We start from the raw sequence: 16,672 nt of genomic DNA, 5'->3' as shown, positions 1-16,672 counted from the left end.
AAATGACCTTTATTGAGGGAGCTTGTGTTTCTATAAGAAACATTTATTGAAGGAAGCTCACCAACCACGAGAGCTCTTGCTCCCAGTTGGATGAGGTACAGAACCTTTGTGAGACTCCAAATGTCCCCGTGGGGTCACGAGATGGCGAGAAAGCAGCACCCTGGGGAGGCAGGTCAGCATGAGCTCGAAAGCTCGGGGTGACTGAGGTCATCTGTCATTCATCTGCAGGTGGAGGAGCTAATTCACGACTGGACTCAGAAGTGGGGTGACTGGCAAACCTTCAGGGAGCATTACAGTGTGGCCGTCAGCAGGAGGAAGGCAGGGGTGTTCATCGACTCCAGCCTGCCACACCTAATGGCCTTGGAGGACGATGTGCTCAGCACAGGCGTGGTGCTCTATCACCTCAAGGTGAGGGGTTTTTGTACCTCTCTTCTTCCTAAGCCACTGGCTCCAGGAGTGCAGGAGGGAAGAGGTGAAAAAGGAGTGGAAGGCCAGAAATCAGCTATTGTGTATGTTTCCATTGCTATTGTTACTTCTCTAATAGCTGCTTTTCTTCTCTTGTGTCTTCATTTCCTCATTTTAAAGTAAGAATGATGTTTCTTTTCTGGTTTTCTAAAGTGCAAAAGTGCAGTCTTAGAGAATGAAATCCTGACCACAAAACTATCATCCACATAAGTGAGTCACAGTGGTGTATACCCATAGTCCCAGGTGCTTGAGAGACTGAGGCAAGAGGATCGCTTGTGCCTAGGAGTTTAAGGCCAGCCTGGACAACATAAGCAGGACTTGGTTTCAGAATGAGAATACTATCAACACTCCTAAGCTATAAGTGCAAGTTCCTCAATGATAGAAGGATTCAAAAGACTACTAAGTTTCTTTTTTATGCTTCCCCATGTTAGCCCCCAAATCAATAAAAACTGCACCTCCAGCTACTCAGGAGGCTGAGATCTGAAGATTTCAATTCAGAGCATCCCAGGCAGGAAAGTCGATGAGATTCTTAGCTCCAGTTAGCCTCCAAAAAGCCAGAAGTAGAGGTATGGATTAAGTGATAGAACACTAGCCTTAGGCAAAAAGAAGACGAAGAAAAAAAAAAACAAAACCAAAGGACAGTACCTAGGTCCAGAGTTCAAGCCCCAGGACTGGCACAAAATAACAACAATAAAAACAAAAGCCTTGCCTAGCATTCGTGAAGACCCAGGTTTGATTCCTCGGTACCACATACATAGAAAAAAGCCAGAAGTGGTGCTGAGGCTCACGTGGTAGAGCTCTGGCCTTGAGAAAGTCTAAGGACAGTGCTCAGGCCCTGAGCTCAAGCCCCAAGGCTGGCCAAAAAAAAAAAAAAAAAAAGCCCTGGATTCAATGGCTCATGCCTGTAATCCTAGTTATTCAGGAGGCTGAGATCTAAGGATTGCAGTTCAAAGCCAGCCCATGAGACTTTTATCTCCAATTAATCACAAGAAAACGGGAAATCGCACTGTGGCTCCAGGGATAGGGCAGTAGCCTTGAGCTAAAGAGCTCAGGGACAGTGCTCAGGCCCGAGTTCAAGTCCCATGACTGACAAAAAAATAAAAAACCCTGCACCTCCCAGTTCTCCATCACTACATTTTACTGTAAAGGAAGAGGGGAGAAGTGGAGGAAGCTAAAAGCATAAGGCAGGGTCCAAAGAAGTGGGCTGAAGAGGTATGGAGGGAGGTGTGTGTAGAAGAGGATGAAACGAGGGTAAGGCTCTCCAAACAAGACCGTCACCTAGTTTTTGTCACTAGAAGGCTAGGGCCTTACTTTTTGTTGTTAGTTTGTTTTTATGTTTTGTTTTAAGACTAGGCTTCATTATACAGCTCAGGCTATCCTTGAACTGAAGACTTTCCTGCCACTGTCTCCCAAATGTTGGTATTACATGTATGTGCAACTATACCTGTCTATTTTTTGAGGCTGGCATAGAACTAACTCATGGTTTTCCTACTTCAGCCTCTTTAATGCTGAGATTGCAGGCATGGGCCACCCACCACTCCTATTCTAAATGAAATTGTTTTAAGAGTTAATAATCCATGATAGATAGACATACTCTGTCATCACCAAATATATCCTCTTCTTGAAGGACAGTTCTGGTGGAAGAAAGAGCACATTTCACATGGCCAACATCTTAGTTCTCACTGATAATCCAGTTGTCATAATTGTCCCTAGATGACACTTAAAGAGAATGAAGTGTCAATAGGGAATATATAAAGTGGCCGTTACTCCTGGAGAAATCAGTCTCTTCTGTGCTCCATGTGGATATGAGACTGTAGCAAAGCTGTTACTGTTTCTTAGCCATTAGGGAAGCCATAGAGACTGAACAGCTCACAGGAAAGTTAAAATCGCTTCTCTTCCTCTTCTTTTTTTTTTTTTTGCCAGTCCTGGACTTGAACTCAGGGCCTGAGCATAATCCTTGAGCTTTTTCCGCAAGGCTAGCACTCTGTCACTTTAGCCACAGCACCACTGCTGGCTTTTCTATGCATGTGGAACCGAGAAATCGAACCTGGGTCTTCGCACATGCTAGGCAAGCACTGTACCACTAGGCTAAACTCCCAGCTCCTAAAATTACTAATTTTGCCGACAAATTGGGAAAACATTGTGTAGAAAGTGGTTGTCTACTTTTTTCCTGACGGTCTTGGGACTTTAACTCAGGGCCTGAGCGGGTACTGTTCTTGAGCTTTCTAAAGTCTAGCACTCTACCACTTGAGCTATAGCACCATTTTTGGCTTTTTCTGTGTATTTGGGTACCAGGACTTTGTACTGGGCAAGCATTCTACCACTAGGCCACACTCCTGGCCCTGATTGTTTACTTTTGACTTAAGATATCTAACTGTCTAAAAGTTACATAGAATCTTCCCTTTCTCAGAATTTCAGGTAAAGAGTGAGGTCAGGAAGAGTCCAGCTGAAAATGATTGTTGTATATCACTGATGGGATGGGATGGCTGGATCTAGAGAGAGGGGAGGTTAGACTGGAGACCCCAGGTTGCAGCAGAGGGTTGAGGGCCATGACAACTGATATGAACCCTGGCCTGTGGACAAGTAATGATGACTCCTCTGCATACAGAGAGTTGGACAAAGATTTGTACTTAGTGAACAGTGAGGATTCTGCTCTTGGTGCATTTCCAGAAGCCCTTGATGAGATTCTAATCTAGCTCTAATCTCAGCACATTGGCATTTTATGTACCTATTTAAACTCCTCTTACATAATGGCATAGCAGTAATACCCATGATTCTGTGTGTTTATTTACTCACTTGACTACCAGCCAAACTAGTCCTTGGTGATACCCCAGAAGCTGTTTTCTTTCCTTCCAGGTTACCCTAGGAAGCAACTTGAGCAGAAAAAATAAATAAATAAATAAATAAATAAAGGGCTGAAGGATGGCCTGACAGAGCTTGGATTGCTCACACTTTTTGGCTTTTTTTTCCCCCCGTACCTGGTAATTCTCCTTGCACATAGAGGCCAAGGCCAGAGGGAGAACACATACAGGTGGCCTTGGTTCTTGTTACCTGAGATGTCATTTTTTTTTGTTTTGCTTTGTTTGCTTTTTGTCTATAAATCAGAATTGTGATGTGCACTAGCCTTCATCTTTTTGGGAAGACTGTTCCTCATCAGGAGGGTCTCTGATGATGTAGATCCTAAAGGAGGGCCCTCACCTCCTGTCCTTAAATGGTTTATTTGCCAGTTATTTTTTGTTTGTTTTGGTTTTTTTGTCGGTCGTGGGGCTTGGACTCTGGGCCTGGGCACTGTCTCTGAGCTACTGCCCTACCCCTTGAACTACAGCATCACTTCTGGTTTTCTGTTGGTTAATTGGAGATGAGTCTCTGGTCTTTAGTGCCTGGGCTGGCTTTGAATCGTTATCCTCAGATCTCAAGCCTTCTGAGTAGCTAGGATTACAGGTGTGAGCCACCACGCCCCACTTGTTTGCCAGTTTTATGGGGACTGACAGACATTGACTCTGTGGTCCTTAGCATCAGAGCAGGAAAAGTTGGTATGTGGCTGTGTGTGTGCGGTTAGGGAAGACAGGCCACAAGGAACAGGGAGGCCAGACCTTATTTGTTACCTCCAAGTTCTTCTTTTTCATAAGTCCTGGTAGGGCTGCTCTTACTACTGATAGTAAACCTAACACAGCTCTCCAGTCAGAAAGTACGGTGCTGAGGATGAAAACATGTAGGCATAGGATCCAAGATCTAAATTCTAGTTAGAGCACTTCTATTTGTAATATGGGTTTTTTTTGTTTGTTTGTTTGTTTGGGGTGTTTTGGTTTTGTTTTTTTGCCAGTCCTGGGGCTTGAACTGGGCACTGTCCTTGAGCTTTCTCAAGGCTACTGTTCTACCACTTGAGCCACAGCACTACTTCTGTCCTTTTCTGTGTATGTGGTATAAAGGAATCGAACCCAAGGCTTTGTGCATACTAGGCCAGCACTCTACTACTAGGCCACACTCCTTGCCCACAGTGTTGGTTTTGTTTTGGTCTGGGCAGTCATTCCCTGTGAGTTAGCTTCAGATTCCTTGTCGGTAAGAAGGAAACAGTTTGGAGTTGCCAAAAGGATTGAATAAAGCTGGATGTGATAGTCCATGCTTGTAACTCCAGTACTTGGGAGGCTCAGGAAGGAGAATAGCGAGATTCAGTCCTACGTGAACTACATAGTAATACTGTCTCAAAAACCAACCAAATAAGACAGGAGCTGGTGGATCATGCTACTCCAGAAGACTGAGTTCTGAAGATCAAAGTTCAAAGCCACCCCCAGCACAAAAAAGACCTGAGACTCTTATCTCCAGCTAACCTCTAGAAAACAGGAAGTGAGGCTTGGCTCAAGGGTAGGGTAGTAGTCTTGAGCTGAAGAGCTCAGGGACAGCACCCAGGCCAAGTTCAAGCTCCCTGACCCACCAAAAAAAAAAAAAAAAGCTCAGGGATAGTGCCCAGACTCTGAGATCAAGCCCTAAAGAGGTAAATTTAGCAATTTGTTACCATGTCACTGCTTCTACTAAATAGTCTTAAAACAGATTTCCTATTATCCAAGAGCCAAAGATTTAACTATTACTAACCCAATGACTTGTTGCTAACTCTTTTCCTCTTCCCCTATTGTACTCTCTTCCAGTTCTTTTTGATTGTAGAGGTGCTTTTCTTCTACTTGTACTTTACCCTTAGAATCTGGTGTGTGTTACACTTCATCTACAGACCAAGAAGGTAACAATCCTGCGTTGCCACAAATCTCCCTTAAGAAAAAAAAAATTAGGGGGCCAGTAGTTTATACGTGTAATCCTAGGCTAAGAGGAGGCTAAAATCTGAGGATTGTGTTTTGAAGTAAGGCCGGGCAGGAAAGCCTGCGAATCTATCCATCTTGCCAGTCCTGGCTTGAACTCAGGGCCTGGGCACTGTTCTTAGGCTTTCTCAAGGCTAGCACTCCACCACTTGAGCCAAAACACCATTTCTGGCTTTTTCTATATACATGGTATCTAGGAATCGAACCCAGGTCTTTGTGCATGCTAGGCAAGCACTCTACTACTAGACCAAACTCCCAGCCCCTATTTATTTTTTAAAATTTTATTTTATTGTTGGGGTGATGTATAGAGGGTTACAGTTGTATTCATCAGGTAGTGGGTATGTTACTTCTTGAACATTGTTACCTCTTCCCCTGTTTTCCTCCTCCTTTCCCTCCCCTCACCCCTCCCACTCATCTTGTTTTTCCCTTACCTTCCCATTTTCAATTGCACAAATAAACATATACAATACACCAGGTACCAAAGTCAGATACAGTAACAACGTGAGATAATCCTTAAGGGGAAAAAGCTTCACATAGTACATTGAGAGCAACAGTCACGATTGGGAGAGAGTTGGGGGAGGGAAAGGGGAACAGAAACATGAGAAGGGGTGTCAAGATTGGAGAAATAATGTACCCATTACCTGCATTACCTGACGCATGTCATTGTAACCCCTCTATACATTATCTTAACAATAAAATACACTGAAAAATCACAAAGATAAACCTCTTGTTTCCATATCCTGGAGTTTATTTCGCTTAGCCACATCCTATGTGGACATACATATGTACATAGCTTTTGAGCTATTACGATCCTTTTTTAGGAGAATCCTAAATGTATACTAATTGTTACAAGTGAGGGAAATCATGGAGCCTATGTTTCTTTGGGTCTGGCTTACTTCACTTAATATGATTTTTTTCCAAGCCTTTGTGAGCCTCTTTATTTCTATTTAACCACCAAAAAAAACCCCTGGAAGTGGAATACTAGCTTTGGGCACCAAAGGTCAGAGACAGCATCCTTGAGTTCAAGCTCCAGGTCCAGTACAAACAAACAAAAACCTCTTGTCTCTGGACTTGACATTTGCTGGGTCAAATCTGAACCACACTAACCTTAGTCCTTGGGGACATGTTTCCTCAGATTAGGACATTTCTGACCGATGACTGTGGCTGTTCACTGACTCCAGGCTACAGGAGGACAGAAAGGAGTTTGCCAGTGGTTGTTGGATTTTTTTTGTTTGTTTCTTGTCTGTCACGAGTCTTGAACTTTGGGCTTGGGCACTGTCCCTGTTGTCTTTTTCCTAAGACTAGTGCTCTACTACTTTGAGCCACAGTACCACTTTGGTTTTCTGCTGGTTAATCAGAGATAAGTCCCATGGACTTTCCTGTCCAGGCCAGCCTTGAGCCAAGATCCTCACATCTCAGCCCCCTGATTAGCTAGGTAACAGGCGTGAGCTGCCAGCACCCAGCTGCTTGTTGCATTTTGCTATCTTATGTTTGCCTGTCCCTTCCCAGAGGCTCCCTATGCGATAGAGCCTATAAACAGCCTGAGCCAAAGGCTAGAATGGGAAGGGAGATTAGAGGGGGGTGACAGTGGACATACTCAAATTCAGATTCTAATATGAGGGTAGGGCTGGAACTCTTTTCATTCTTTTAAAATGACTTTCTTCTCCCTTTAGGAAGGGACAACAAAAATAGGAAGGATTGATTCAGACCAGGAGCAGGACATTGGTAAGTGAGAGTGATATGTACATGTCGACACTTAGTGGCACTTAGTATTCCTAGAAGGTTTCTTCTGAGGAGTTTGAGTGGAGAGGAGTCTATTTCCCTTGCCGCTGCTGGACTTAGGCCTGGGATGTAGAAGGCAGAAACATGGGAGACTTAGTTTTGGATGGCTTCAGATAGTTCTTCTTCCTTTCTTATTGCAATGGGAGATTGTGTAGTTGTTGAATTCTGATCTCAAGACTGGACAAGGAGTTTCCCTGAATTATCTTCCCACCCAAGTGACAACCACCTCTTCTGTAGTCCTGCAGGGTCGGTGGATTGAAAGAGACCACTGCACAATCACTAGCACCTATGGGATAGTCATTCTACAGCCTACTCAGGGAGCTCGCTGCACAGTCAATGGCCGAGAGGTTACTGCTGCCTGCCGGCTGACCCAAGGTAGGACCATCTGTAATCTGCTTATTCCAGGATGAATGATGGAGCAGCAGACTTTAAGCATGCATCACATAGCTTTTGCATCAGAGATCTGAAGTTTCCTCATCTGATCTTCACCTGAGAATGGAGAATGACTGTGAAATTTGTACCTGTGTTGTTAACTTCATCCTTATGAAGGTTTCCTTGTCCATGCAGTAGAGATATTAATGGGATCATTGTAAGGATTAAATGAGTCCTGTCTTTGGCACTTAGTGAGTACCTGTCATTACTGTCACTATTATTATTAATCAACAAAATTCTTTCTGTATTTTGACAGTGAACTTAGACTTTTTTTCTTCCATGAAGCTTTGCCCAGCTACTCCTTCTAGAACTCAGCTTGCTTCCTCTTGGAGTGCAAGAGCCCCTTCTGTTTATTTTACTGTTGGCAACAGTGGCTCTTTGGAGTGGTTGGTATACTACATACCAACCCGGCTAAATCATCTACTTCTATGAGGCTTTACCTCATAGAACAGTGTCCTGCACACAAAACTCGGTCTGCTGACTGAACTCTGATGTGTCTCTCATCACAGGAGCTGTCATCACCCTGGGGAAAGCACACAGGTTCCGATTCAGCCACCCAGCAGAGGCTGCTCTCCTGCGCCAGCGAAGGCAGGTTAGCCTAGCTGTAGTTTCTAGGCTGCTCTTCTTAAGGGAGAAGTGTTAACCTTTGACCTGTTCTCTTGGCTTGGGGTGATGGTAGCACCTTAACTGTGCCTTCCCCTTTGTGCCAGGTTGGAGAGGCTGTTGGCAACAGTGACTCTTTGGAATGGTTGGACTTGGATGGAGATGTCACTGCCTCATGGCTGGGTCTCTGCCCTGTGCTTTGGAAGGAAAGGTGAGAAGCAGATGTTTGTATCTGTGTTTACTTTTTTTGTTGTTGTTGGTGGATCATAGGGCTTCAACTCGCCTGGGCACTGTCCCTGAGCTCTTCAACTCAAGGCTATCACCCTACCCTTGAGCCAAGCCCCACTTCTCGTTTTCTAGAGGTTAATTGGAGATAAGAGTCTCTGTTCCTTTTGCGCCCAGGCTGGCTTTGAACCTTGATCCTCACATCTCAGCCTCCTGAGTACCTAGGATTACAGGAGTGAGCCACTGCCCCCAGCTTCCTCATTTGCTTTGTAGTACAGTGAAACACAGATAAGAAGGTGACTAGTGTGGTAGCCAGAGTCTCAGTGAACTTTGCCTGAATTGAGTTGGCTAAGGGTTATGGTTAGAATACAAAATACCTCAGGCTGTGTGTTGAAGAATTGGTCTCTAGTTGATGCTGTTTTGGGAGTTTGGGAAACATTAGGAGGGGAGGTCTACCAAGAAGAGAAGATCACTAAGGGTGTGTACTTGGAGGACTATATTTTGTCCCAGGCCCTTCTCTGTCCCTCTCCCTGCTTCCTGTCCACCAGGAGGTGAGCTGCTTTGCTTATCTCATACTTCTCATGATGACATTCAGCTTTGACTTGGGGTCCTGCAGCAACAGAGCCAGATGACTGTAGACTGAAATCACTAAAACTTTGAGCCAAAATCAATCTGCCATTGTTCAAGTGAGTGGCAAATCTTGACACTATGCCATAATGCTGGGTTAGCTGGCTAGCGGAGTGTGAGTCAGAGTTGTGGAGTCTTCCGCCCAGATTTCAAGAGTACCCAAGGTTGTGATTGGGCAAAGGCACATTAAGAGTAGAGAAAAATGCACAGTCATCTGGGCTTGTGGATGTTGGCTGGATTTGTGGCAGTGTCTCCAGAGTCTGTCCTGCTGTTGGATGGGCTTGACTCCAAGGCCTCCCTGTCCTGTGCTTTCTCTTTTCTTCATTTTTCTCTCCAGAGAGCCTTTGTGAGGACCAGATCTGAATCTAGAGCTAGAGGGAATCGGCTGGTCTGCTTTCCTTGGCTCCTTGTAGCAGTCAGTGATGCAGATTAGAAATGAATTTGTGGCTGAAAACCATTGCCTATGTTCCCATTTGGAAATTTAGGGCTTAACTAGGGTTAAAACTAGAACCTTAAAACACTGTTTGCTGCCGCTGCCACTGTTGTCTAGTAAGCTGCTCAGAGCCTGTGGTAGTAGAAGAGGGCTACCAGCGACACTGCAGAGATCAGGGGAGTCCTTGCAAGCTGGGACCAGGCGGTGGCTGGTGAATGGTGGACCCACCCAAGGTGAAGGACTGCTAGAGACCAAAGTCCTTTGACTGGCAGGGAATGAAGACGTGCCCTTGATAATACATCCTGATAATGTACCATAAGGGTGAGGTTTTCTTTTTCACCTGTTTTCTAGGAACTTATGATTTAGCAGAGCCCTCTGACCAGGCCTGGATGGCATCTCAGATGAAGGGGCTATGTTTTTGCAACACCCCAGACAGCCTCTCCCTGGGGGTTTGCTGCTGTGGGAAGGAGATTATAGCTGCTGCTCTTCTCAAGGAAGGGCAGAGGAAGCAAATAGTAAATCAGGCTTGGAGTGGCTGTCTTAGAAGGAAACAGTAATCTCAGGAAATTCAGCACCTACCTCTTATGACGGGTAGTCTATGTGTCTTAGCTGGGTTTGTTCAGGATCTTCTGACGGGCTCAGGTTTAATCCAGCCAGTTCTATGTTTAAGACTATGTTACACATATATGAAGTGTTTTTCATTAACTGTGTTTGCTTGGCAATGACTGGTTTTCTATGCAATTGGCTATCAGTAGTCTTTATCCTCCTGAGTAATGACAGTATTGTTTTCCTTTCTGTATGTTCTGTTGTGAGCATTTGGCTTTGCCCCACAGCAGTCAGCGCCTGTATTCCCCTAAGATACTTGTTCAAATATGTAGGCCTTGGATCCAATAGATATCAAATCATCTCATAATCTCCTTCCCAGGCAATAACTGACTCTGTCAATTCTCCCTATCTACTTACATTATCCATGTATCCTTCACTGACTGAAAAATTATAATTTTTTCTATGATAGAGATGGTGAACTTTTTCCTAAAAGCTATACAGTATTTTAGGCTTCGTGGGCCATATGGCCTCTACTTCACCTACTCATCTTTGCCATATGGCCCCCACGCAGCACTTGATAAAACATAAACAATAGGCATGGCTGTGTTTTCAGTAAAAAATTCATTTATAGAAGTAGAGAGCAGATCAGATTTAACTCCTAGGCTGTGCAGTTCATGGACCTTCATTTTCATACTCTGATTTCATTCTACAGTTCAAAGTAATGTCAGCTCTGGGTTACTATAACAAAATACCTGAAACAATCAACTTGCACCAAGGAAAGGTGTGTTTCGGTTCACAGTATTGGATTTTCAGTCCATGGTCAGTTGGCAGTGTTACTTTTGGAGTTCCGATCATGGCAGGAGTATATGACAGAGGAAGGCTTTACTTCATGACAGCAAATACAGATAAAAATGGAAGGGACAGGTTACCCAGTGGCTTAACCTCCCTCCACCAAGCTCCACCGCCTGAAGATTCCACTACTTCCCATGTAGTGTCATGGCTGGGGCCAAGCTTTCAACACATGGGCCTTGCGGGACGTTGAAGATCTATACTATAGCAAGGTCCTCTGACAAAAATTTAATTCTGGAGCCAGTGTGGTGGCTCACACCTGTATCCTAACAACTCAGGAGGCTGAGATCTGAGGATCAAGGTTCAAAGCCAGCTCAGGCACAAAAGATCGTGAGACTTTTTTTTTTTGCCAGTCCTGGGCTTGGGCTCAGGGCCTGAGCACTGTCCTTGAACTTTCTCAAGGCTAGCACTCTACCACTTGAGCCTCAGCACCACTTCTGGCTTTTTCTTATGTATGTGGTACCGAGGAATCGAACCCAGGTCTTCTTGCATGCAAGGCAAGCACTCTACCACTAGGCCAAACTTTTCCAGCTTGATTGTGAGACTCGTATCTCCACTTAACCACTAGAAAAACCAGAAGTGGCGCTGTGGCTCATGAGGTAGGGCAGGACCGTTGAGCTGAAGAGCTAGGGACAATGCCCAGGCCCAGAGTTCAAGCCCCATGATCGACCAAAAAAAAAAAAAAGACTTAATTCTGCTGAGCATATGTCTCATGCTACTTGAAGTCTGGTTCTAGCATCAAGTCAGTAAGAAAGCCTCGCTAAGCCTCCCACAATGATGGCTGAGAGGGGAGGAGAGGCTGAGAGCTAGGCAAAGCAAGCCGCAAAGCAAGCCTAATTCTGGAGCTTTGTTTAGCCTCTGGCAGAATCTGACTCTTCTAGATACTCGTATCCCACCCTGAAGTTATCTATGCAATTGGCCCTTTTGCTTATTTTTAAAATTTTTAATTTTGAGACAGAATTTTACTGTGTTGCAAGCTGATCTTAAACTCCTGGACTTTAAGCAGTCTTCTTGTTTTAGTCTCCCAGATAGCCGGAGTTTATATAGGTGTTTGCAAAATGCCCAGCTGCACCCAGTTGGGTTTTTCTGTTGTTGCTGTTTGTTTGTTTGGGTTTTTTCACGTGGTTGGGTTTTTCTGTTGTTGTTGTTTGGTTGGTTGCTTTTTTTCTTGGTGCTGTCTTGGTGCTAGGCCTTGAATTCAGGGCCTAGTCACTGTCTCTGAAGTCTTTTGCTCAAGGCTAGTGCTCTATCATTTTGAGTCACAGCCACTTCCAGTTTTCTGGTGGTTAATTAGAGGTAATAAGAGTCTCATGGACTTTCTTGCCCAGTCTGGCTTTGAGCCACTATCCTCAGATCTTAGCCTTCTGAGGAGTAGCTAGGATTATAGATATGAGCCACCAGCACCCAGCTGATTCTAAAACTCTTTATGTCTTATTCTGGGCCTCTCTTCCTGAGACAAGCTGTCTTGGGGTCTCTTGTCAGACATATGTACATTTGCTGTTTAGCCCAGCTGCCTTTCATAGCCAGGTGGCGGGGCTTTCTGCTTGCAGTTCAGGGAAGGGACGTGGCCCCGCCCTCCTGGCACCCTGGGGTTTTCCTGCCTGGCGTTTCTGTAGCTTTGCTGTATTCAGCATTTGCCCACAGTTTTTGTTTTTGTGGGTCATGGTGCTTGAACTCGGCCTGGGCACTGTCCCCGAGCTCTTTAGCTCAAGACTACAGTGCTACCCTTGAGCCAATCCTCACTTCCCCTTTTCTAGAGGTTAATTGGAGGTAAGAGTCTCAGGTTCTTTTGTGCCCAGGCTGGCTTTGAACTTTGATCTTCAGATCTCAGCTACCTGTGTAGCTAGGATTACAGGCATGAGCCACCGTGCCCGGCTTGCCCATGATTTTTAACCGAAGCCCTTTCTTTTTAAAGAATAAAATGTCTTGATTTAGCTCTTTTGGTAGCTTTTAAAACAAACACATCTGTTTAGTTTTCCTTCAGTTTCCTTAACCAACATGTCAGTGAGACAGCTGTAAGAACATGCCTGGCAGCTAACTGTTCTCCCTCCTGCACTTGTGACATCACACTGTACTTGTGACACCAGGCCTGCTTGTCCTAAGCTGCCCAAAGTCTAGCCCTCTGTTTACCCTTTGAATTCAGGGACTTAGATTGCCACCAATTGGTCCTGACCTTGTGACCCTGGGCCCTTTTGTAACAGAAAACTGCTGGAAGAGCGATGTGACAGGAACCACCAGTCACCAAGTGATGGGGAGATTCATCAACAGCAGCGCTATGTGGAGGATTTAAGGCAACAAATCCTAGCAGGACAGATCAGAGCTGAGAAGGAACTAGAATCCATCCAGGCTTGTGTCTGCCAACAGACCAAAGGCAGTAAGTGCCCACCGTTTGACGTGGCCACCTCACTGAATTTCTCCAGTTTCATGCTTCCACAGCCTTCTGTATTCTCCTGTTTTCTTTGTGATATGACGGAACCTTTGGCATTAGGTGTTCTCTCCCTTCCTTTAGAGACCACGGGCTGTAATAAGAAGGGAGCCAGCTGCCTTGTCGCCTCTCAGAATGTCAGGCCTCCTACTCACATCTTGCTGTCACACTTGTCCATGCTTTTCTGCTTACTCTAGCCTGTACCCACTGCTGTACTGAGGCCTAGGAGTCTTTGTCCCTTTTCCTGTCACTGCCCCTCTACCACTGTCACCCTAGCCAGTCCTTTCCACCCAGCTTCAGTCCTGGCTGGAGGTGTCTGAGTGCAGCCAACTACGGAACAAGAGGATGTGCTGACCTTCTCTCTGGGTGTTTTTGGTTCCCAGACCAGCAGTGGCTGCTCAAACCAGAGCCCTGGCTGGCCAGCTTGCAGGAGCAGCAGGCAGACCGTGGAGCAGGGAAGGAACTTGAGGCCTCAGTGATACCTGATGCCTGGCTTCAGGTAGATCTTGAGACTCTACCATCCTCACTGGTCCAAAGCCAGAAGAGGGGAGTGCGGCTGCAGTTTCTGAGGAGACACGTTCTTCGGGCAGCAGAGCGGAGCATCAGGCGAAAAAAGATTTCGTTCCACTTGGAGAGACTCATTAAGAACCAGAGGCTACAGGAGACCCAGAGGAGACTGGAGCAGATCAGAGCATCGAGCTGGCTTCAGGATAACAACACCCTGAAATCCCCATGCCCGATACCTCTAGTCCTGGGGCCTCCACATAGAAGCAGATGGGCAAGCTGCTGTTCTTTGAGTGTCCAAAGGTTTCGCAGCCAGCACTTGTCCCAGCTACCCAGGTATAGCAGTGGTGGTTTCTAGAAACGCCTTGTCCAGGCCGTGTTCTTCACTCCTCGGTGCTTAGTGAAGGGGAGGATTGTGTGGGTTCCTCCCTTCCTCATCGCCTTCTGGCTTCTCTCTTCTTTCCTCTGTGCATCTTTCCAGGTCAAGACTTCTTCCCCCTCAGAGAGGCAGCTTCTGCTTCCTGTGATAAGGCTCTCATCCTCGCCTTCATCCACTCCCCATACCCAGACATCCAAGTGCATTGCCTTCTGTATCCTCTCACCTCAGCGTCATCTTGCCTCCCACCCGACCTCATCCCTGTCCACATCTGCCTCCCTCTCCTGCCTTCCCTGCCCCGTCACATCTTGTTTCTCTTCTCTTTCACTCCTGACTGCTGAGAGGAGGAGATCTCCCAGATTTTTGGAGTGGAGGCCCAATCCTAGTCCTCCTCACAGCCTAATGTCAGGCCTTGCCCACAGGAAGCCTTGAGATTAACGTCTTGCTGTTGTGACCTTTGTTCACTTCTCTGGCCTTCAAAATACTAGGCAAGTTTGTCTTTGAAAATCTTGTCTTTTTTTTGTCATGGGCTGGCACTCTGGGGCTGGGCATTCTCCCTGAACTCTTCAGTTCCAGGCTACCACCCTGCCCCTTGAGCCACAGTGCCACTTCCAGTTTTTCTAGTGGTTAATTGGAGATAAGAGTATCACAGTCTTGGGCCGGGAGTTTGGCCTAGTGGTTAAAGTGCTTGCCTAGCATGCATGAAGACCCGGGTTCGATTCCTCGGTACCACATACATAGAAAAAAGCCGGAAGTGGTGCTGAGGCTCAAGTGGTAGAGCTCTAGCCTTGAGAAAGTCCAAGGACAGTGCTCAGGCCCTGAGCTCAAGCCCAGGACTGGCAAAAAAAAAAAAGAGTATCACAGTCTTTAGTACGCAGGCTGGCTTTGAACTGTGATCCTCAGATCTCAGACTCCTGAGGAGCTAGGAATGAGCTGGTGGTGGTAGTAGACAGGAGCCACGGAGCCCGGCCTTGAAAGCATTTTAGTATGAAAAATTCTCAAGTAAAGCTGAGAGACTAGTAAACATCACCCAAGATTCCAATTAGCTGAGCGCGTTACTTTATGTGCTCTAAAACCTAGACCACCTTGAGCGACTTGCTGAATCTCCTAACAGTTCAAGGCAGCTCCTAACATTATGTTATTACAACCCAACATTTTTGTTGTTGTTGGTGGTGGTGGTGGTAGGGCTTGAACTCTGAGCCTAGGTGCTGTTCCTAAGCATTTCAGCTCAAGGCTAGCACTCTACCACTTTGAGCCATAGCACCACTTCCGGTGGTTAATTGGAGATAAGAATTTCACGGACTTTCCTGCCTGGACAGCATCAAACTGCTGTCCTCAGATCTCAGTCTCCTGAGTAGTTAGGATTACAGGCGTGAGCCACCAGCACCCGGCATTAACCCTACATTTTTAAGTATTTGTTCCATTTGGCGGTTGCTAGGGTTTGAACTTAGGACCTTGTACTTGCTAGTGGGCCGTTTACCACTTGATCCACACCTCCAGCCCCTTTTTGCATTAGTTATTTTCGAGGTAGTATCTTTCTTTGTACCCGGGCCAGCCTGGAGTAGAATCTTCCTCCTCTGCTTCCCTGAGTTGCTGAGGTGACTTGTGGGTACCACTATATTCAGTTGTTGTGCTCCCTCCCTGGCTGGGGTAGCAGACATGCCTCAGCATGCCTAGCAACTGGTTACATTCCAATCCCATGGACTTCTTTTTGCCAAGGCTGGTTGTGAACCACATTCCCTCTAGGTATACAGGCTTGCGCCACCATTTCCAGGTTGGACTTTCATATAACCACAATATCATTATCATAGCTACCAAGGTTAAAATTAATTACTTGATATAATCTAAAACCTACAACACATTCAGATTTCTCAAGTTACTTGAAAAATATCCATTGACAGTTACTTCAAATTAAGATCCAAACAAAGGAGCTGGAAATGTGGCCTAGTGGTAGAGTGTGCTTACCTAGCATGCATGAAGCCCTGGGTTCAATTCCTCAGTACCATATGAACAGAAAAAGCCAGAAGTGGTGCTGTGGCTCAAGTGGTAGAGTGCTAGCCTTGAACAAAAGAAACTTGGGGACAATAACCCAAACCCCAGGACTGGCCAAAAAAAAAAAAAGAAAGAAGAAAGCAAGCAAGAAAGATCCAAAGAAAATTTATACTTGTGATGGCTATACCTTTATATTTCTTGAAATCATCCTTTTTTAAAAAATATTTTTATTGTAATTAATAAAAGGGTTACATGATATTTGCCAGATAGAGGGTGCATTAATTCACATACATTGATACCCTTTCACATGTCTTGGTCCCCATTACCCTACCCCACCCCCAAATCATCCTTTAAAACATATTTGTATTTAAGTAGTTGTACAAAGGAGTTCCTATTCACTACAGCATTTGAAATATTTCCTTTTTGAGCTTTATTTTTTCATTTCACTGATTAATTAGTTCTGTAGAAGGTAGCGCTTTATAGATTTATCTGTTTGATTCCTTGTAATAGTGTTTAAATCTTTCCTCTTTCCTCAGATTGCCTATTACCTGGAAGTTTTCCCTAAAAGCATGATTAGACTTAGCTCAAACTTTTTTCTTTTTTTT

The 16,672-nt window shown here is 45.4% G+C and overlaps 1 protein-coding gene across 3 annotated transcripts in view; it reads left to right on the top strand.

The window, feature by feature from the left end:
* The window catches only part of Stard9 (StAR related lipid transfer domain containing 9), a 78,274-nt gene that overhangs the window by 43,425 nt on the left and 18,177 nt on the right, over window positions 1-16,672 (top strand). For 2 of the 3 annotated variants that reach the window (XR_016532617.1, XM_090318527.1), the window contains exons 16-22: window positions 229-408; window positions 6,947-6,998; window positions 7,293-7,430; window positions 7,997-8,079; window positions 8,198-8,301; window positions 12,972-13,144; window positions 13,579-14,035. Coding sequence is in view for 2 of the 3 variants with exons in the window: in XM_090318527.1 (XP_090174653.1) it covers window positions 229-408; window positions 6,947-6,998; window positions 7,293-7,430; window positions 7,997-8,079; window positions 8,198-8,301; window positions 12,972-13,144; window positions 13,579-14,035 (1,187 nt within the window). In the remaining variant the exon portion in view is untranslated. The remainder of the gene's footprint in view (window positions 1-228; window positions 409-6,946; window positions 6,999-7,292; window positions 7,431-7,996; window positions 8,080-8,197; window positions 8,302-12,971; window positions 13,145-13,578; window positions 14,036-16,672) is intronic. The other variant, XM_090318528.1, reaches the window with a different exon arrangement.

This window comes from Megascapheus bottae, chromosome 25 (assembly GCF_031878675.1).
Source record: "Megascapheus bottae isolate mThoBot1 chromosome 25, mThoBot2.hap1, whole genome shotgun sequence".
Lineage (NCBI taxonomy): Eukaryota > Metazoa > Chordata > Mammalia > Rodentia > Geomyidae > Megascapheus > Megascapheus bottae.
The sequence above is the reverse complement of the archived record's forward strand: the minus strand, read 5'-3'. Positions and strand labels throughout refer to the sequence as shown.